At 36.5% G+C, this 22,907-nt stretch overlaps 1 protein-coding gene across 2 annotated transcripts in view; it reads right to left on the bottom strand.

Annotated features, from left to right (window-relative positions):
• BMP5 (bone morphogenetic protein 5) overlaps positions 1 to 8,061 on the bottom strand; it is a 57,218-nt gene extending 49,157 nt beyond the window's left edge. Inside the window, exon 1 of one of the 2 annotated variants that reach the window (XM_026074264.1) lies at positions 6,859 to 8,061. In XM_026074264.1, coding sequence (XP_025930049.1) covers positions 6,859 to 7,342 — 484 coding nt within the window. In that variant the 5' untranslated portion in view covers positions 7,343 to 8,061. The remainder of the gene's footprint in view (positions 1 to 6,858) is intronic. The other variant, XM_026074265.1, reaches the window with a different exon arrangement.
• Positions 8,062 to 22,907: the final 14,846 nt, after the last annotated feature.

Genomic DNA, 22,907 nt, shown 5'->3' with positions numbered 1-22,907 from the left:
CTTTATCTTGTTCTCTCATTTTCTCTTGCGTTCCCCCTTTCTGTCTGCATACGCCTTCTCCTCCCTACCATCATAAACTCCCTCCTATGTCCCCCCGCTCTTGTAATTTTATTGAGCTGGGAAATGCTCTCAGGGTTACAACACCATGCTCCACATCAGGCTCAGAGGAACAGGACTAACACCAGTGCCTGCCCAGTGCAATCTCGCTGTGCATCTCTGTGCTGGCCCTTTCCTGTCCTCACCAGGTCCACGTCCAGCCCGCAGGCTGGCAGTTGCCCATGGAGAAGAGGGCACCCTTTCAGGTAAGTCCTGGACTGTGCTTTGCCATTTTTCTCTCATTCCTTTTCTAATTCCCTCTCTGGCCATCTCCTGCGTTCGCACCTATTCTCACCACTTTTCTTCCTCTAATCCCTTCTGCAGCCAAATGACATTGACACAAAATTAAAGTTCAGTGACCCTGCCTGGGCTGAGGGGGCTGGAGACAAGGAAAAGGACAAGCGGGAGAGGATGGGGAAAAGTGTGGGAAATAATTATAAAGTCTGGTAGCAGGCAAAGCTCTCCTGAAGCCCTGGGGAGCCTTTCTTTAGCTGGAGGCTGCAATTGGCACTTCATAAACTGTTCATTCTCAGCTATGTGAAAACACCAGATGACACCTAGAATGATCAGACTATAATCAATCAATTTTCTGCGGAAACACTATTAGTCTGTGGGCCTGTGAAAGCAAGCTCAAAGGAACTGCCATGGCTAAAAAGAGAAGAAAAAGGAACTGCCTGCGTCATAATTACCTCCATCACTCAGGCAGTCAGTAGGCAGGTAGCCATGGTAAAATTCTTTACATAATTTAGCATTCAGAGAAAATAATAATGGAAGCAATAAATGTAGGAGACCCCATATGTGCCAAAGTTGTCCTGTTATCTAAAAAATAAGCTGTGGTTTAGGAACAGAACCAGTTGAATCTCCATGTAGTTCATGGCGGGCTTATTCCTCCCCTAATATCCTCCGCACAGAGTAAGGCTCCATGAACCCTTCTCTTTCCCTTTCATAGCCAGCCAGAGTCACTGTGAGATTGTGTTTTCCTGGGAAAATATGTTCTGTACAATACATACAATCCGCACAACCCCACCCAAAGTCTGTGTTTAGTCTGGAAAGCAGCACACTCTAAAGAAGAAGCAGAAATGGGTCAGCCATTCTTCCCAATGGGAAAAATATTAATAATAATACATATTTGTATATACACACACACACACACATTATATGTGTATATATATATAGCTTTTCACCATGCACATCTAACCATCTGCTAAATCAGTTTCTCTTCAGTTATCTACAATTTCTTTCAAATCTGTYGGCAAGGAAAGTCAGACAGATTTTTATCCTAGTTAATGGAGAGCTTGACATTTTTTTGGCAAAATTGACAGTTATAAAAACATTATTTTGTTAGATGATATTTATGGAACACACACAAACCTGTTTAGAGGTAGAGCTATATAGTTCATAAAGTTCATGTAACATGAGAGATTTCAAAGGAAATGTAAAATATTTTGCTATAAAACAAGAAATGTAGTGTAATTCCAAAAAGGAATATGGAGAAAATTTCATGCTTGAAATCAAAAACAAATCCTAACAACCTGTTCTGTCATTACACAAAAATGGTTAAAACTGCCTAATGAATTGTTAAGATTGGGTGAGGACTTTTAGGAAATGTTAGCCCATGAGTCAAGCTCTTTTGTTCTGGAAATAAATAACCTATTTTTTAAAAAGCTGTCTTAGCATTTAATTTGCACATAGAAAATGATTTCATTATTAATATGTATTTCTAATGCCTGATTGGGTACCTAGCATACCTAGGTCACAACAAAATGTTTCCGCTCACTGACTAGGTAACTAAAATATTATAAAGGGAAAAAAATCTTAGGATGTCAAGATGCCAGTAAGGTGTAAGATGAAGATGCACTTGATCTGATTTAATATTAAATAAAAGAGTGAAAAATACCATTGTATTGACTTTGGGTTGCCAAATCTTCATAAATGTTTTCTCATTTTTTCTCGATATTGATCCAATTCCACAAATAAAGACAGGCGATCTATTTGTTATTTAACAAGTTTTTTCTCTCTGATAGCATCCCTCTGTCTAACACAAGATAATAGCACTATTTCCATCACTTCAATTAAGACTGTGTCAATATTTTCATTAGAAGTCAGCATTTTATGGGCTAAAACTGTACCATAGCCAAAGAATTCACTAACTTAAGGTTAAAATTAAGACAGCAACATCTGAAACTGGGTGGAAAAGAAAGAAAGAAAGAAAGAAAGAAAGAAAGAAAGAAAGAAAGAAAGAAAAAGAAAAAAAGTGTGGTCATTTCAAAGCTTTAAATGAATGGAGAAGCTAATGATTCTGAGGCCTTTTTGCATGTATACTTCAAAAACAGCTCCACTTGCACAATTCCTGACATTTTATAGCTTAGCACTCCATATCCCTCGCTGGTGATATGTTAGCTGTGAGTAGGAGGCTGTAGAAACTGAATTATTTTAAGAAACTAGCTACTATATACGCTCAAGGTCTAAAGGCAGTTAGGAATCCTTTATTTTTCTTATGCAACAAAAATATATTTGCACAAGTATTCAGTATGGATTGACACACAATAGGTATCTTAAAAGAGTTCTGCAAAAGTTGTTCTCTACCACATGAGCATTCTCAGATGAAGACAGTGGGCTGTAAACATTGCAGAATTATGTGTTTTGTTTGTGACTTGTGTTTTAAAGAAAAACATAATCTTCAAAACAGTGTACAAACTTGGGGTGGACAATCTGGAGAAATATGAACTGCCTTCTCTGCCTCAAACAGGCAAAATTTCCTTTGATTTCAGGGTCTGATTTAATAACAGATCAGAGTGGGTGTGGTTTGAGAATTATTTCAATTAAGATTGCAGAATCTATTCCAAAAAGCCCTGAAGAAGAAAAGGTGACTTTTCATGGTGCACTGGATATTTTAAAAATCTTCATAATATCATATCCTTCTTCAAATTAGCATGTGCAGGTCAAAAACATAAATTTTATAATGACCTTGAGATTTTTAAAATTAATTTTATATGTTAAGAAAGAAAAACATAACTGAAAAACACAAAACTTTTATATTTTTCACCTCTATCATATAAAGAGGTCAGATCAATTCATAGGAAAATATGGAGAAAGAAAACAGAGTTGCTTAGCAAATGCAGGAATCTGTTTAGATAAATATTTACAGATGTGTTGTAAACAAATGAAAGTACTGAACATTTGAATTGCATGTGAAGGAATTCTTAAATACAGTAAACTTAATGATCGCTTTGATGGTACATGGAAAATTCATTCCTAGAAGTGTTTAAATGCAATTGTCAAAAGTCTCACTGTTCCTCCAAGTTTTGGTCATATATACATCTTTTATTCAATCCCACTCTTCTGGTGAGAGGTGAAGAGTGGGAACGCTAACATTTATCTTCGCAAAGTCCTTCCCCAGCTATGTTCCGAGTGAGCAGGAAAGCGAATAGGACTACATGAGTGCTCTGTGTCTGTTCTCTGAGGAACAGGGTATCCTATATATGTCATTTGGGGAAATCAGTCAAAAAGAAGATGCCAGAACTCTAAACAGGCAGTGATTTGCAACCCTATAATAAAATATAACAACAAGATAAAAAAACACCCAGTGAGGAAAACAGAGTCCTGAACTTGTAGGTGATATAATCAGATCTTTGAAAACCCCAGTGTATTTAGTGGAGGATTTATTCTTTGACTGCTGGACCAACCCCAGTTAACTCTTCTGTTACAATCATCAGTATTTATGGAGAGCTGCCAATGCTCAGAGTCTTATACAATACAGAGGACAAGACATAGTCTCTGTCTTGTTGTATCATTCAAGAAAGAAAGAGCTGGAAATTGTGGCATAAATTCCAGTATAAAGAGCAGGTGTTTACAATTTTAACTTCAGGAGAAGTAAATGCAGTCTTGTTTTTCTCCCTGGTTGCTTGACAGACTTATAATTACAATTCCCTTGATAGTGTTTTCTAAATTTGTTTTTGAAAGTGAGGTATTTGCACCACTGAGAGGTTGATTTCTATTGAAATTAGCATATAAGTTTCAATTTTTATTCTTTAATAAAAATTATTTGTCTTTGCCTATTTTTTTACTCTAATTTTCAGTCTGATTCAGTTTTATTTTCTGAGGGTCATGCTTAGTAATTCTTATCAAATATCTCAGATACACATCTTGTTTTAATATATATGTCTTAAATTTTATAACTGAAGATACAGAAGATTCAATTTAAAATATCATGATGATTAATAAAGCTTTAKAATTGCACCTTATGTAATTAATGGTGTGCAAGTTCGAACATGGTGAATACTATTTCCAGAGCAGATTAATTTGCTGCAAGTTGACTGATGCTTCAATTCTAAAACCAGTTGAGTTATTACTGTGCTGCATCAGCATTTATTGATTTTAGGGTATGGTGTTAACATTCACTTATCACTGCATATTTTTCCCCCTTGTACATTAAAAGAGCTTGCCCTCATCTGTCATGATCTTATATTGTATAAATCATATAAAAGGGTTACCTGTTTCCATAATTTATTTCATTATGATGTTAATTATACTGAAACATAGGATTGTTTAATAAAAATGTTGAACCTAATCTGTATTAGTCATCAATATTTGTTATGAATGTTACATGGCAGAATGTGTGAGAGGCCACAATAACCAACATGTATGGAAGAGCATTTGAAGTGATTTAGAGTTTAGCCTCACTTAGAGCTAAGATACATTTTAAATTTACAGAAGATAAACAAAACCTGGTATTTATGTGGTATTTTTTAAGTTAATTGTGTCGATTAACTATAATCACTAGAAAAATAAAATACCTGATCCCCAGTTTACATTTAGAAATGTAAGGTGAAAGATGCGCTCTGACTTCCTAAAAATACTTTGTTAAGGGAACATTGACTTCCCAACAAAATGAGAYAAATATCAAAAAGTCTCTGGTCAAGGTAAGACACTCAGTCGAAACTCGCATTCTTCCCGAAAGGAGTTTTGCCTAGGAAAGTGCAGCAGGATCAGGCTAGCACATATGTGACATTGATCCTTCAAAGACTTATACACACGCACTGTAAGAAGTTCTCTTGAAATCAAGGATGTTTCTTGAAATTAAAGTCTAGGTCCCATGCAAACAGTCGTCAGTGCCACTGATGAAATGGTCTGTGACATATGTACTGAGGGTTTGTCTGAGGATACATGAGGAAATTCTTTGTGGGATCAGGGCCTTGGCTAATGCTTAGGAGATCAGAGCATTTCCTATTTTCCTTTATAACATTGCCATTTTAAATTCAGCTGACTCCAGACTCTGGGTGAACTGAGTCATACAACTGATAACTTTAAAGTAATACACAGATAATATCAAACATTTTTTTAAGGATGAGGAACACATTTTTTAAAAATAGGGATTTCATTTTCTTCTAGTCTTCTATTTCAGGAGTAAGAGCAATAAGCACATATATTTAGAGTTGTGGGCAGATGTTACTCATATGGAAAAAGACCTCAAAATTGAACACCTTCTAATCTGCCAAATAATTAATGAAATGTAATTTTATTATTATGACAACTAAACTCTAGAGTGTCATTTTCCTACAAAATCTAGTTGCTGAGAAGTTTAGTGATTGGAAACATTTTTAATCCTGCTGCAGGGATTACAGACCTGGTAGACATTAAAGGTTTAAAATGTGTATGATAATCTGAAGGCATTTCAGAACATGTGCCATTGTTTAAAAAGTTTCTACAGAAAGTATTATCCCGGAAAGCAAGACTTTATCACATTTTGTACGAGCTTACTGAGAAACTTCAAGTTTTCAATTCAATCTCTTGCTATTCAGGTGAAAAAAATTTTAGATAGTCTTATGAGCCTTGCAGCATTTGAAATACTTATAAAAATAGTAAATACATTTAATGAAATATTTGCAGCGTTCTTAATTAGATTTAAGTTACCTTCTATTAAAGAAATCAGTAACTGCTTTTTTAACCACAACCTAACTGGTAAGCATGTTTACATTCACAAGCTAATATAGTTTAGTTTTATCAGTTTTTCATATCTGAATTGATATCATTTTCAAAAACATTCTTTGCCTGCATGTTTCTGGTGTTTAATACTCTATTTGTTATTTAATGTATTTATGACACAGAAAATTAGAATCAACGCAGACTCTGGGCACCATGGCAATTTAATAAAACAGTCCGCGGTTATTAAATAGAAATAACAAAGAAACAGCAACAGATTATTTAAAATCCAGCCATCCAGCTGAAAAGATAATAAAAATTTGACTTACCAAGAGAAAAAAAAGAAACCTAAATGACCTAAGAAGTCCTCTTTTTTCAGAAATGGCTTAAATTTTCCCTTTTCATAACATTCTAGTCTTTAAAATATTAACAACTGATATTTGCTCATGTCTAAGCTTTAAACAAAACAGTGCAGGAAATAACCTAGCAATAGGCTTAAGTGTTTGATTTTTTTGAGATTTAAAAAAATAAGGAGTTAGTTGGCCTAAGGCTAGAATTTTCATTACATCAATGAAAAAAAGAAAACAGARGCCAGCAGAGGGGAGTTATAGAAACTGACTTTATATAAATAGTGAGAAAAATCTTTTTCCATGGCCACCTACAACGTAGCTACTTTACTGTTAGTACAACTTTTCTTTCACTAGTGGCACAGCTACCAGGGCCCAATCCTGCTGGTTTAGAGCAGGCTAAGGTCCAGCTGAGAGATTTGCCTCTGCAAGGACTTCAAGATCAGGCTAACAGTTTGTCAGACAGAGCAGAAACAAAAAATTTTAGACGTACCTAAATTGACAAAGCTCATGACCATGTCAGCATCATTCAGAAAGTTGGTGTCGTGCAGGCTGGCTAAGGGAGGATTCTGCGTGCTCAGGGGGGTCATGCGAGACAATTGTATCCTCCGCGAATATCCATTCAGAGAGGCAGGGTATCCTTTCCGTATTCCTCTGCTCTCCCCTGCCATTGATCCCTTTAGTGAATACTCCAGCTCCTCAGTCTCCTCTTCATTTGTCATGGCATTATACAGGTCCAGCATGAAGAGGGGTGCAGAAGAAGCCTGCTTTCCTGGTGAAAATGGTCTGGGTCTGTGAGGTAGACCCAGGATAGAGAGAATCTCTCTCTGAATCTCCCTTCGCTCATGGTTCCGCAGCCTCCTGTAAATAAAACTCGAATGGACATGATTGTCTCCTAACCCTCCCTGTGCGTGACCCACCAGAGCCCAGCAATTCCAGAGCAAGCCCACGAAAGCTTTGAACGCAGTTAGGTTCATCTTTGAAAAGGAAAAAGAACAACAACAACAACAACAACAACAACAACAAAAAATCGTTCTCCTACTTGTTCTGAGTTCCTATGAGGTCTGCTTGCCCAGTGGCTGAAAAACAAAATTTACCTATTCTTCATGTCAGTGTCATCTCTAAACGTAACATCTTTGGTGATTTCTCTTCCCCCCCACCCTGTTTAAATATTATGGAATGTGTCAGGTTGCAGTTATTTCTAAGAAAGCTGAAATTCAGACTTCCAATTTTCCACTGTTGTTATCGTTTTTTCTGCACTTATGGAGCAGAAGACCAGTATTTTGTCAGCTGACCTAGACATTCCTATATAAACCTTAGATAACCAGGTCTTTGTTGGGGAGCTGTATTAGCAAGAGCTGTTCTTCTGACACATTGTAGTTCCCAGAGTTATCTTCCCTTGTTATTCTGAGTTCTTCGTACACCTTGCGCTCTTTCCAAGATAAAATCCTGAGTCACAGATTTGTCTTGATCTGTACCTTGGTGGTGCAACATACATTTGTCCAGCAGCCTGGTGATAACTTTAACATCTTTTGAATCGCTTTAGTGTGAAGTAATTCTAAAGCATGTACTAATCAAATTAATGTGTTGCCATGAATTTACTTGAAAAAAAAAAAAAAAAAACTTCTGTAAATCCATTCAACCCTTTGCAGCTTCTTAACTGTTATTTCCAACTCTAGCAGGCACAAATATAACAGCTCTCTTCAAGAGAGATCTAAAGACTAATGTAAGCACAACTCTGCTGGGAAAGAAGAGGCTTCTCATTGTAATTTGAAACGGGTATAGCAAAAAAGTCCTTAACCCTTCTGTTGCCAGACAAAGCTTTAAGCTCCCCCACCTACCAATTTACAGTAACAAACCTAAGTTGGCTATCGACTGCAATTTTCCTGACAGCTTCCAGAATATCCAAACAATCAATTTTAACTTTAACAATTTTAGGATATATAGCTAAAGTCATAGCGTAATGTGGAAGATCCTATGAGTCTATAGTTAATAAACTTGAATATGAAACTCTCATAACAAACTAAAAAAGCATCTCATTAATTCAAGAAATGTTTATATTTTAGGTAAGTTTAGGAAATACAGGTGACCTTTTCCTCTGTAGGAAATTTGGTCAGTTAGCCTCAATTTACTCTTTTCTGAAAATGCTGGGAATGCAATCTGAAAGAAAATAAATTTATTCAGCAGGCAAGACTTCAAATTGTGCATAGCCAATGGTATAATTACAGTTATAGTCACAACTTTCATAAACTGTAATTTGCAATGATAATTTATTCAAAATACATTTTGACTCATAAATCACCACACTACATTTCTCAGTAAATATCAAAAGCTAAGATTTAATCCCACAACCTATTATTAACTGGAGAAAGAAACCTCTTAACTCAAGAAATAAGAAATATTAAATAGATTTTGTTTTTTAACTGCTATGTATGAAATTAAGGTTCAGCTAAGAATTTTACGATAGCCAGCAACTTGTGTTTTTCCTCTCACTTAAAACAAAATCATAATGCTAAATTTCATATTGCTCATATTATCTGCTGTTATTTTTCTAACTCCTATAATTTGCCTTAAGTCTTGTGGAGACTTTCTTTTGATGAAGGAGAGAAAATATGAACAAAAAAAGTTAACAAAATATGTGACGTTAAGGAAAGAAACAGGTATATAAAACGCATCCCATCAGGTTTTCCCTTACATGACTAGCACCTACTCAGCAAATCACAGTACTTGAGTAAACTTGGGAGTGTGACAGCAAGTATAATCACACCCTAAGAAGCCAGGAACAATTTATCTAGTATATGAAGTACAAACGAGTTTTTCTCATATATTGTGAGTCCTATTCTACATTTACAGTCTTGTTCTGCTATCACTAAAATATAGCTAATTGTCTCTCATAAATCAACATGCATAATAGATAGTGCTTCTACCAAGAAAGGAGTAGACCTGCTGAATTAACACTAAAATTAGTTAAGATTAGTTAGCAAAAGACCTGTTATTCTCAGTGGAGGAACAATATGCTTTCTTTTTTTACTGAGTTTTTCCCCTCTAAATCCATTTGAAAACTATTATTTCCTGTTTTTGTTTTGCTTTCAATTGTCCTGCTCAAACAGTTGCAATGATATATGAGAGCTTACTATCCATATGTCTTTTTTGAATTAGGCCATCGTGTATTTTGTAAGCAGGGTTTTTTTTCTCTTTTCCAGCAATATATTTCCTTTTTTCCCTAAGCATTCATAAAAGCCAGTGGATTGATTGCTCAGAGGATTTAAGTCCTCAGCCCATCGGTACATCCAGCAATAGAAACTTCCTATATTATCGCACTAGAGTGTCTGGAGTCCACATTTAGATAATCTTTTCCAGTTTAAAAAGCCAAAAATGCCCTCAGTTTTCAGGGTGCATTTCTGTTGTAAACATCTTTCTAGACACAAACAGAGTAAGAAAACATATAAGCTAGTAATCACACATTTGAGGAAAACAGCTCCTATCATTTTCAGACGAAGCCACAACCAAACGTGTAACCTAAATACAAAAGATTTATATTTTAGTAATCAAACTAGTTTAGCCAAACTGAGCCACCAGGCATCCTTGACTGGAACCTCTAAAATAAAAGCCTTTAACTGTTTTTCATCAATATAAATACAATGATGTCCTTTTGTAATAAACCTCTGTTCTATAAACAACCACTTTTAATGTGGAGATCTTATAAACGTAAGATATAGCCAGCTCTAAAAATGAAAGCCTTTGCTAAAGAAATTAAAGGAGTCTATGGTAGCTGATAGGTCCCACTTCATATTTCCAATAGGTAAATTAACTTCTAAAGGAAAATATGATATACAATGTAAGCATGTCAAGATATTTTATTTGATAATATATAAAAATACACGGGCACAGATATCTGGATTTAGTTTAGGTTTGGGTTCAGTTTCAAAGTCACCTTAGATCTAGGTTTCTGGTTTTACAACAAAAAATATTCAGAGTTGTTTGCATAATACTGAAACTTGAAAGAAATGGCATGTTCGTACTGCTTTTAGTGCAGTCAAATCCAAATAACAGTTAAGGTCAGTATAAAATGCTGACCCAGAATCAAAACCAGGGATTTGAATAAGATGACCCAGAGATTCCAGTTTTACCCTGCATCTAAAACTGAAATTCTGGGGTAGAAAATACACACGCAGCTTGACCTGCTTTCTTCCCTAGATGGTCAACCTGTAAGCAACATAGAAAATCACCTGACCGGTCCTTACCCTGTCATTAGAAAAGAAAACTAAAATGACTCCACGAGTGAGCTCACGTTAGGGATAGATAGCTGATAGAGGAGCATGTAACCCGTGGAGCATCTGGAGCCTGGGGTCCCTGCGGCAGGAGCGCAGTGCCACCCATGCAGGCACTGCTGGAAGCAGGCAGGAGGAAGCAGTTGCACGAATGTCTTAAACAGTGTGGCATATACATATATGATGAGTGAATTCAGAGCTTACAGCAGTCGCACTACCCTAGGCAATATTAGGGTCAATACTGTAAGGAAAAAAATGAAACCTGGGAATCAGGATCTCGCCAATCTCTGATTCCAACAGATCGTAACACTACAACCAGGAAAAATCCATAATTATCCAGCAGACCACAGCAATCACAGCAGGTGTGATTGTTTTGATGGGCACTGCCCACTACTCCAAAATAAAATCAGCAAATGGCTACTGAAGGTAGCAGTCCACTGGATCCTCAGTATCACAGTAACCGTGGGTGATTTGCCCTAACAATGGTTCTCTGTAGCTGTTTGCCACATACAAACTAGAAGAAAATGCACACTCACTCCGAGACATTTACAGTCTAAATCTGATACCTACAAATGCAGGCTGAATGATTCTGCTAGCTCTTTCCGCCTTAACGACCAGCAAAATCTGGCATTCAGATCAATATTATACATAAACAGATGACCCAGCATTAAAAATGTGTAAGGTTGTTGTTGCAAGAAGTACATGGAGAAAGAGACTTCTATGAAAAGGTTTCATGAAAGAAGGAAAATCTTTAGGGGTTAAAACTAGACATTCCCCAGTAAAAAGAAAGCAAGTCTTCCATTCTCTTCCTGGGACAGAAACATTGCACAGACACCACAGTTATGTGTAGTTGTTATACTACCACTATCTAAACTGTATTTACAATGGTATGGCCAACAGGAGGTATACATATGAGTATTCACACATATTATACCTACGTGCATTTGTTCCAAATTAACAAAATACATAGGCATATTTCACTCAGTTACTTTCTAGTTTAATTGAGTGGATGTTGTGTGAAAATTGTATTCCTACTTCCTACACGTGTAGAAGAGATACAAACATATCCTTCTGTATCAATGAAAGCTAAGTCTCCTAATGCAAGGGGAATTCCATTTGTAATAGAAACAATGTAAAAACTGGTAAAAATAGCTGAAGAAATAGGCAGCTGGAGACATATATTGATTATGGTATTTTTAAATGCAACATATCTATGTAAACCCCTTTTATTCAGAATAATCTCATGACATATGCTAATTATTGTATGAAAGACAGGAATRATTTCACATGCAGAAACACTACCATTTCCGGAATAGAAAATATTTTCAATGTTATCTCTTTATTAAACTTTATAGCAGGATGGAAAGGTAGCTGTGCTGAATTCTCCTCAACCACAGGGGAATTTTAGGATAACCATTGGGGTTTTACCCAATATCCATACTCTTTACACATATTCCTGGGGATCATTAAGCATTATATATAGAAAGCACTTCTGTTTTACGTTCCAGGCAGAAGAATGCATTGCAAAATAATATCCGCTATGTAGAAGTGTTCAATACGCAGATTATAGTGCTATTTATTCAGCTACCAACCAGCTTCCCGTAGCACAAGAGTTTTTCATTCAGAATTTCAAAAGTTCAGGCAAAATCACAAATCAGCCTAGGAGGTAAGTCATCAGGAATTTATAGACGGCATTTAATAGAACACTTTGTTTTAAATTTACAGAAAGACCTCCAGCTTCAAGTATAATCATCTGTGAAGTTTGTTCTGTTCATAGTACATGCACAACATTGTAAAGCTATCAGCACAGAATAGTCTGCAGCATTAAAAATATACTCTTCTTTAAGAAAGTGGGGAAAAATAATTTTGTTATGTGCCTAAAGACTTTTTTTAACCTATTGTGTTCAAGGACTAGAAAAAAAAAAAAGCTTGTTTCACACATATTCTTTAGAAAACATGAACCACAAAATATACAATTAATAATATAAGCCAGCATCAGAGTGCTGTCATTTGCATAATTTTCAAACCTAGAGAGCTCCCAGAAATCCCCTTTGGTTTACAATAAGCCTCTAATTAGTTAAAAAAAAAAAAAAAAAGAGGAACTGCACTGAGGCAAATACAAAACACTTGGACGAGAGCAACATTTGTAAGCAGCAAAGCGTAGCACTTTTTCAGGAGCTTATTCTTGGCTGAGCTCATAGCAGGGTTTTACCGTGCCCCAGTTGCACACTGGTACCTGCTAGTCTCATTGCTCCCTGGCTGCAGTGTTTCCACAGGCACTTTCTGCCGTGCCAGTGCTGTCCCCAGTGCTCTCTCAGCGAACCTCTTCTAGCTCTTGCTGGCTGCCTCTCGGTTTTCAAATACAAATGTGTATAAAACTTTGTTCATAAACTGATGCCCTCTAAGTAGCTGCATTGCAGTATTGTTTGTTTCTTGAAATACTCTGCCTATCTGAATCCGGGATTTGCTTCTTCCCGTGAGCATTTTTTCACTAAATTCTATAGCTGTGACTTTAGCACCTCTACTGGAAATTGTAGGATACAGCAGTCTCTCAATCTCCTTTTGTAAATCACAGTTTTGTTTTTATACTTTTTTCCCTTGGCTTGTTTTATATGCCCTCTCCCTCTCTTTCCTATACTTCTTCCCATTACGTCTCTCCTTTTAGTCTGCTGCTTGAAAGTGCTGCCTCTGCTCCCACATGGCCTTTCTTTTCAGCTTTTTAACCTTTAAACCTTTGCCCCCCTACCATCTCCATTTTCTTTTACCCCTTTCCTGCCCTTCATATTTCTTCTTTCCCTCCCCACATATCCGTAGACAGATGTTATTTTCTTCTTTTAAAATGACTTCCTTTGTTTAGCAATGTTTCCCCTTTTGTAAGAGATCAGCTGGCCTCTCAGGCAGTAAAAGAGGAGCTGCTGCTCCAGTACTTTCAATTAAATGAGTACTGCCATGAATCATGCAGTCCTTGAGAGACCAGTCATCTCTCACTGTTCAAAGAGGATTGCAAAAGAAAAGGATGTGCACAGGCCCATTGTAAGACCGTGCATACCCTAAAATCTTTGGTACATGCTGACTGCTCTTTCTACATAGATTTCTTTGGGCATGGTCATCCATCAGGGAAGCAGTCCAGATCCAGCTAAGGAACTGGCAATGACTCAACAGCAAAATGCTGTAAAGTCTTCGCCACAACAGCATTTTCAGGAAAATAGACAACTCAGAGTCAAATAAGAGTCAGCAATACCACACCAGGTATTTTTTGAATTTTCCAGTAACATTAGAAAAGGATATTCTGCTGGCCCACCATTTTACTGCTAGTTCAATCAAAAAGGACATTGTTTGTATCCTTTGTGTATATACTAAACTGTCATCACAAGAACCAAAAGCAGACAGGAGCTGAGCTGCATTGTGACGAGCAAGTGTGTGAACACCTCATGCGAATCTGTAAAGTCTCCAGTATTGGGTCTATTGAACCAGGCAAAACACAAAAGCAATGTGGCGGCAATGACCATAACACAAGTCAAAGAAAGTGCTCACAGTAAAATAATGATTTCCTCAATTTCTATCATTAGACTGTATGCCCTTCTAGCACATAATGATTTTATCTTGCAAAATATTTACAACTTGCCACAGGTGATAAAATTCATTTAATCAACAATAGGTAATAGTTGCTAAAATTTACTACTACAAACAGTGTAGTTCAAGCCAGAATTTGTTAAGCTGGCAAAGCAAAGGAATAAAGTCAAAAGTCAGTCTACACTGCTGGCCTGGAAAAGCCACTTGTTCCCCTCAGTGCTTTGTTACTACAGCTGAGAAAAACTGAAAAAATGGGGAAAGCATTTATCTACTTTGCACTTAAATCTGTATATTGAAGTTGAAGGATTGCTTTAGCTTGCTAACCTTTCCTTCATGCAGGCAGAGTTCTGAAAACAGGATCTGCCTGATGTTTAATAGAATAAATCATGTTCCTCATGAAACAGGCACAGGCAAGAAGAGCATAATTTACATCACAAGCTTTGTATCTGAAATTGCACCATAGTCTAAACATGGTATACACAAATAGACCTTCATTTCTGCTTCATTTCTGCACAACCTTTGTTGCTCCTTCCTTAGCATTAAGATCTTTAATTTGGAATAAATGATATTTCCTGAAAAAATTCTAGTTAAATCATGTAAATTATAAGACAACTACAGATGCAGACTGAGACTGCAGAACAATCTTTTCCTTTGGGAAGTGGTTTCATAACGCTATTTTCATGGTTTTTGCTATTTGTGATTCAGCACTACTCATCAAAAAATGTATCTGTCTCTCTAGAAACTTGGCCTTGAAACATAAAAATAACCTGAGTTTTGTTTATTCAGAGCTCAAATTAGGATTATACACAGGGAACGTCATTGACTTAATTTGTTGTTACATCTATAATGCTCAGCAGGTATAGTTTACTGCAGCATAGCCCAAGGACAGAGGTGTACCTTCTCATGGTCATTTTTCAGAGCAGATGCCCGATATTTTATATGCTCATTTTCTCTTATCATCCTTCAGTGATAAAATGTGCACAGGGACAAATTACTGAGAACTTTCTATGGGATAGTAAAATGTGACTTCTGGACAAATATTGTCCTCATCCTCCCGGGAGCACCTGGAGAACAAACAGAGACGAGGGTCTGCCACAAAAGCTCCAGCCTCAACTCCCTTCTCGTGAGACCCAYGAGATGATGCCCCTTGGGGCTTCTGCCTCATCTTCCTCCACCACAGGCTGTCCCTTGGAGCTTCTGCTTCGTCTTCCTCCACCACGGGAAGGTGCTGCTGGCTTCTGCCAAGGTTAGACTCAAGGTAGCTAGCTGTGCCATCTTCCTGGCATATTGTTGCATGTCAAGCATATCTAAGATACCTGGTTATAAACCAGGCATCTATAGGCACATATAAGATACCTAGTATGCACAGCTAGGCCGTGCATTTCAATGGACAGAGAGTATAACTAGAAGACAGAAACAATTTACAGTGATTTCTTCTGTGGCCCAGGATTAACAAATCTCTATTCATTCTCATTTCTCCTTTGAAATTCAATGTTAGTCATACTTCATACTTCACCTCTTCTGTAAAGAATCATGAAGTTTGTTTTCATGTATTCATGGATCTTCAAAGAACTAAAATCTTCTACTTCCAAGCAATGAAGGATATTCTTAATGCAGATGAAAAAAGAAACTGTTTATATTAAACGATGGCTAGAAAGCTTCAAAACCATAAAAGTTCTGGTTTGTTTAGTGCTCTTCTAAAAAACATAAAGATGACCAAACAGATTATTTGTATTAAAAAAAGAAAAAAAACTTTTTGGTCCAAGAACTTCTTTGCCAAGTTTCAGTCTAAAATTATTTTTTATGGCTAAGTTATAAATTGCTTAAAAATGGGGTTTATAATGGAAATGGTGACAGACTTAACTATGGCAGCACTAGCAGGCGCCAGCATAATTACAGTCTTCTCAAGACATAACTTATTACAGGCTACTCAGCAGAGCCAGTATTTTGTATTTTAATTAAGAAACCTGGATTTTGTTTGTAATAATTGACTGTTATGCCGCCCCTCTTGCCAGGATACTCTTGTAAAATAGCCTCTTGCCTCTAGTAGTCTTTCTTTGTTAAATATTTTAAATAAATTTTATATTGTTGACTGGAAGATTGCACGCATTTTATTATTAACTGTCTTTTGGTGACTTCAATTGTTCTATAATTTTTTTAATGGAGATTTTTGTTCCTCTTATCTGTGACCAGAAAAGGTTTACATTCAAGGTCTCCGAGAAGTATAAAGCTATGTTATGTGTGTTATCTGCCTTACTCTATTACCACACAGACCTTAAATAGGAAAGTAAGTTCTTTGGCTGTACTCTGTTTATAAAGGCATTAGGCTTCCTTTAATGCACTGGACAAGTACATATGGATTCTGCTACCAAGTGAGACAGAAACACAGAGAACTTCTCTACACTGCTTTGAAAAGCGTATCTCAGTAGGTTCTGCCATGTGTTGTCTCAGTTGAGATGAATTTCAGTTTTCTACAGAGAATTTCAGCTCCTTGATATTAAACAATATTTTCTGCATGCATACAATGCCTTTTGTAGTATGTCTTTGGAGCAAAATCACAGTAGTTTGAAAAGCATCAGATATAAGGCATGTTTTACTGTGATATGCCCGAAAAAATGCATGCAGTAGCAATAGCTGTTCCTTGACAATGTTGCATGGAATGCTGCCACCTTTTGGTGCTGCACACTACGTACATGGCGCTGACACTGCAACCAGCCGAAAATACCACTCAGCTCTAAACTGTTTTCCATTCCATCAGTAACAGTTTATGTTATAAATATGCTCTGTAATTTTTCAGACTTTACATTTGTTTCTTGATTTATTTTCATTTAGCTTAATGTTGCTGGAGTGTGTATCTTTCCATAGCCAACGACTACAAGAGGCACATAAATGTTGTGTATCTAATTTGGCTAGGAAAACCAATAGTGGAATTTACACAGATTCAGATGGACATTGACACACACAAACTTAAGCAGGTAAAAACAGCACATGTCTAATTTAAGATTCTGCATCATAAAACCAGATAGATACATAGACAATGTGAGATCAGTATAAGTGCTTAACATTTAAAACTGAAAAACAAAACAGTCCAGGACTAGAACAATATATATCCCAATTTATTTTTTCTATGCCTGGCTTACACTGGGTACAGCCAAGACTGGGCTAAAAATATTGCTCACAGCTCCTTTATTCTCTCAGTTTGGCCTCAGAGTGACGCTATTCTAACAAACACTTTTTAGTCATTTTGCTCCAGGGACTACCCACCAGCTGGGGAAATTACCAAAGTTAATTATGTCACTTCCTTTCTTGTCTCCAGCACACTCCCAGGCTAAGAACAGCGATAAAGGAGTCAGCTTTACCAGCAGATCTCTCCCTGCTCCCTCCTACAGAAGTTTCTCTCACGCCAAGAGGACCTTCAACAAGTCTTTGCTGCCTTTGTATCTTCCAAGCGGAGCACAGGGAAAAGAGCACAGGAGACAATCTCCTACCACATACTTTGAAAAAATATTAGCAGGGAAATAATTATATGGTCTTGTGATTTGCTTTTGTGTCCTGAAACAGCTAACAGTATTACATTACCAAAGAGCTATAATTATGGCCAAACAGCTGAATGAAAATGGAAATACAATATTTGTTTTTATTTTGTGTCCTTGGAGCACAAATGCAAAGCAGAGAAGGAAGGCATACACAGCAAGAAAATTGGTAGAAAATGCACAGAAATTATAGCATAAGCCTTTCTCAAATATCTATATTTGAGGTATCAGATACCTCAAATGTCCCTCTTCATCAGCTGTTCATTAGGTAGCATTTATTTCAATTGCATGGGGAAAAAATAGGCTGGAAAATTTGCTTCAGTGATAAGTTGTCCTCAGTCAGAAATACTGGAGAACAAGCAATAACCCATGGGATGTCTGGAAAGATTAGAGTCTGCCTACTTCTAGCCAGGTTTCCAATGAGATACCAAAGAACAGCAACATCCAAATGATCCAGTGGTGGATTCTCTTCTGGGATGCAAACTCACACTCTGCTTTTATTCGGGAGAAGGAGAGAGGCTTTTAAGGTGAGCTGTAGAGCATGGAAGTGACTCACAGTTCAGCAAGTTCCAGCGAGCTGATGCAATGTGAGTGAAAGAGCACCCTAGGTCTGGGCAGCCGGCCGGGGGGAGGAGAGACGCCAAGGAGTCGAGCAGGACCAGCCGCCCGAGCAGGAAGTGGAGATGAGGGCAAGGAAATAGGATGGAGTGCATCCGTGGGGAGTTAGAAAAGCCAGTAGATTTGAAAATTGATCATGAAGAATGATTGCATTAAGTGCTACTGTAGGTTCAGGTCCACACATTTTTTTCCCCCTTGGATATATGCTAAAACGTCTCTTTATTTGAGTCCCCAAATATGGCTCAAGTAATATTTCATCACTCACATTACAACAAAAAGGCTGTGTGTGACAGACAATGAAAAAGAAAGAAAACACTAACCTCATCATCTGACTCCCTTATACAAACTGACGGGACTGATTGCTTTGGCATCATGTTTATCAATTCCACATTTTTTTTGGTTTTGGGGGCTTGTTTTAGTTCTCACAAAAGGATGCCTACAAAGGTGAAAGTAGAAACCAATAGAGTCCATCTCCTAGGAGAACGTATTTGACTACAGCATTTTGTTTTTTTCTGATGTAGAAGGGAAGTGAACAAGGTCTTTTGAAAACTGTAAGCAAAAAGTGTGAAAAAAAAGATGCATTTCAGAAACCAAAAATTTACAAAAAAGAAGGGGTAGAAGAAAAAGAAAATAGAAGACAAGATAATTCTAAGTCATCTATGGTCAAGAGAGCTGTAACACATACAAAGTCCTTGAAAACCAAAAGCTTTTCATCTTGAAGTGTCTGGTAATGTGAACTTGAGTTATTGCCAAGATTTAGTCTGCTCAAGAAGAGAAGAGAGATAACCAAAAATACTCTGGGAAGTGATTGGTAGAAATCAGAATAAGGTATCAGTGTGACAAGAATGATATGCAAAGGGGAAACCAATGAAACTAAACCTCTGCCACCAGATATCAATGACAGAAAAAATATAATAAGTAGAATAAAATATTAAGGGTGTCTATTAGAAATAAAATGCTATTTTTAAAGAAACAGCACTTTCTATACAAAACGTACAAGACCTAAGAGCAAAAGCTTCACTCTGTTTACCTATTAGGAAACCTTTTCCATCTCATGTCATTGTATAAATAAAAGGGTCATTAAATCTGAGAGCTCAACAGGAGCTGAGCAACAAGATTATGTAGTATTATTAGCTATTATAAGTCCGTGTTCAGGTCCTGCAGTAATCGTCCATTTGTTCTCCAAATGAAACGCAGAACATGACTGCTTCTCAGCTGGAATTGTTCTGGTGACTTCTGTCATAACAGTGGAATGATACAAAATGTTGGCCAAATCATGCAGGCTTTAGGCAGGCAGTGCACCTAATTAAGTCAGTGGGAGATTTTTCCTTCAGGCAAACTGTGGAAATTGGCCTGCTTTCTTTATTCAGGCACAGATCAGGATTCCTATCTTTTTTTTTGTACTGCACTGGAGGATGGTTTGAACACTGTCTGGCTGTTTAATGTGCTAACGATCCACAACGTACCTACTTTGTCCTGTATAGGGAGGGTTTGCCCTGAGCAGGATTTGAAGATGTGTTGTTTCAGTGTGCTAGATAACTCATCCTAGCCAGCAGTAAAATGTACTCTGGCCCGGTTCCAGCAAAGCACTTAATCATATGCTTATCAGTTAAAAGGATGGCTTAAATACTTCAAATTACGAACACGCTTTGATACCTTGTTGCATCACACCCAGAATGTTTGCACCATTACCCAGGATTAATATTAAACAAAGACTGAAAGAGATGAAATGGGAAAGCAAGGTTTATAGTGAATTGAAATTCCAAACACTACAACATACAACTCATATTTTGATCTTGCTAATACTTTTCAAATGGTTTATACAACCACCTGTTTAACAGATGAGATCACTGATTAGAAACTTAGAAGTGTCAGATCTTCAGAGTTTTTTTTATCTTGTTTTTAAGTCATCCAAACTCATTCCACTTATATTCAAGATTAGTGTCATCAGTATTTCAGCTTTCTGAGCTGCATAATAAGAATGTCATAAAGTCTTTTCTATTCCTAACACCATTTCTCTTACTTGCTATTGATGACACAGTATTTAAAAAATCAGAAACTCTTGCAGCTGCATACCGTAGCCCCAGCTGTGCGTGGGTGATGAACCACGTGAGGTGATGGACTGTGCTACTGATCATATTAGAGTCTGGCACATTTTTCCTTTTGCAACAGCATGCACCTTTTGCCTTCTGAACCACAGGCGTGTCCTATTGTATGCAATGACCTGCCTCTAACAAACTAATACTGGAAGCCACAGAAAGTTTTGTACTATGAATAGTAAAGAAATGAGTAATTGGTATAAATGATATAAAACAAGCTGATTTTTAGTTACTGTATTGCTTGATAAAAGGTAATAAATGGTAATAAAATCAATTCCAGTTAACTTCAGGCATCAAGATTCAAAAGACAATGACTACAGACAGCTCCACTTGCATAAATGCAAACGCAGACAAGAAATAATGATAAATACTTGGAAAACTACTTCAAATGGGAGAGAATCAGAAGTCTGATAGAAGCAAGAGTGGGAAAGCAATGAAGGAAAAGACTCCAAGGCCTCCTAAATGAAAATCCAAGATATCAGTGGATAGAAAGTTTTCCACTGTAACCCATGAAAATACCAGGACCAGGTAAATAATTCTTCAGTACAAGTTTTTCAGGTGGAAAAAACAAAGTTGATATTTTGGGCCAAATTTTTGCAGTTACTATCACTTTGTAAATATGTCATCTTTATATTAGAAACTGATACTTTTTGTACACCCTTGAAATAAGTTTGCTTGTAAAAGTAAGCCCAATAGTCACTTTTAGTGGTAGTATAAGGCTGATAACAATGAGAGTGAGTTCACTCCCATGCTTAGTAGACATTTATCAAAACTGAAAGAAAAATAACCTAGAGTAAAAGCAAAGACACCCAAACACAAACTTAATTAAGCCAGTAAATGACAAATGAAAAAACAGCAGTTGGCTTTTCCATGACATTTATATCTGAGAATGAAGTTAGCACATATACCATCATTTACATTTCTTATTACACCTCCCATTTACAGCAATTTGAAATACCTGTCATTTTACTTATATTATTATTAGCTAAATGAAATAATCTATACCCATTGTCCATTATTATAAATCTCTTCTCATTTCACATGGAGGTGGCTTAAACAACTTGAAATTGATCTCTGTTCTGTTATTTTTCTTCCTAACTTCATCATTACAATACCAGATTTTGTTTCACAGAAACAATCCAGTTCCCTGTTGGTGACTACTGTGAAACTTAATAGTGCAAATGGTAATGCCCACTGCTTGATAATCTGGAGAAAATGTTATTTTCTTCATTAGACCAACATATGTCTTGAGGTGACCTGGAATCTTATCCATCTTGCCTGACTATATGCATGAATGAGGCACCAAATTAGGATTGCTGTAATCCTAGGCTCTACATAGTCAAAAGAGAGAAATGACTATACGTATTTCATATCTTAGGCCCCCTCACATTTCTCAGATAGTTATAATCCTCTAGAATTCCCTGATTTATAATTCTACTAAAAGGACAGTACCACTCTCCAAATGCTCTTTAGCTTTTTCTGCTTAACAGGAGATAGACATGTGAATGACTGTATAAAAAAATTGTGCGTGGATTTTTATAACATGATTCTTAAACAAATATAGAGGAAAGGGAACTAAAGACTGAAATATAACAAGTCCACTATCTGCAGTACTAGGAAGCATCCATCTATCTGATTTTGTCCAATACATCTAGAGGCCAGTTTCAATAGAGCTGTGGCATTTATTCTGCACAGTTCAAAAATCTATCCTTACCAAATGCATACCTCTTAGTTAAAATAACTGTTGTAAACTAACAAACTGGGGATTTCTAGAAAACAGGATAATACTGAAAACTGAAAATCTGTCATAAAAGTCACTGACATGTTAATGAAATTCATGGAAGAAATTATTTGCTAAATATTTCAGTGAACTGTACAACCAAATGTATACTTCAAATAGCTAAAATCTATAAATAATGGATTTTAAATCTGTCAGACTATGGATTGAATATATTATATGATAACTATTATTCAGTCACTCTGATAAATTTTCTTAAACAACCTTACTTGCTGGTTTATGCCAGAATAATATATGGCAAAAGCAGAGGGTTTCCTTAGTGTTTGGTTTTGTATAAAAATAGAATTAACTTTTTGGAGAAATGCAGATTTACTATCAAAGAGACAGCTGTATGACAATCTTGATGGAGAAGCTGGTCATACTTTGGGCAAATTTAATAAAGAAATAAATCAAATATTAAAATAATTCTCTGAGGAAACTTACTTCATTTTAGGGGAGAAATAAATGTTCACCAGTAACCATAGTGAGTTCTTATTATTGCCATTGTTTTTATAAGTTGTTTCCATGACTTTTTTTACTTTTGGGCTAGATTGGACTTAAAACACAACAGATGGCTACAATTATGTGTCTGTAACTTTTTTTTTTAGAATAACTAAACAGAGCACAATAAAATAAACAGGCATATATTCCAAAGAGACTCACACAGTTTA

Source organism: Apteryx rowi, unplaced genomic scaffold (assembly GCF_003343035.1).
Source record: "Apteryx rowi isolate R43461 unplaced genomic scaffold, aptRow1 scaffold_383, whole genome shotgun sequence".
In the NCBI taxonomy this organism is placed as follows: domain Eukaryota; kingdom Metazoa; phylum Chordata; class Aves; order Apterygiformes; family Apterygidae; genus Apteryx; species Apteryx rowi.
The sequence above is the reverse complement of the archived record's forward strand: the minus strand, read 5'-3'. Positions and strand labels throughout refer to the sequence as shown.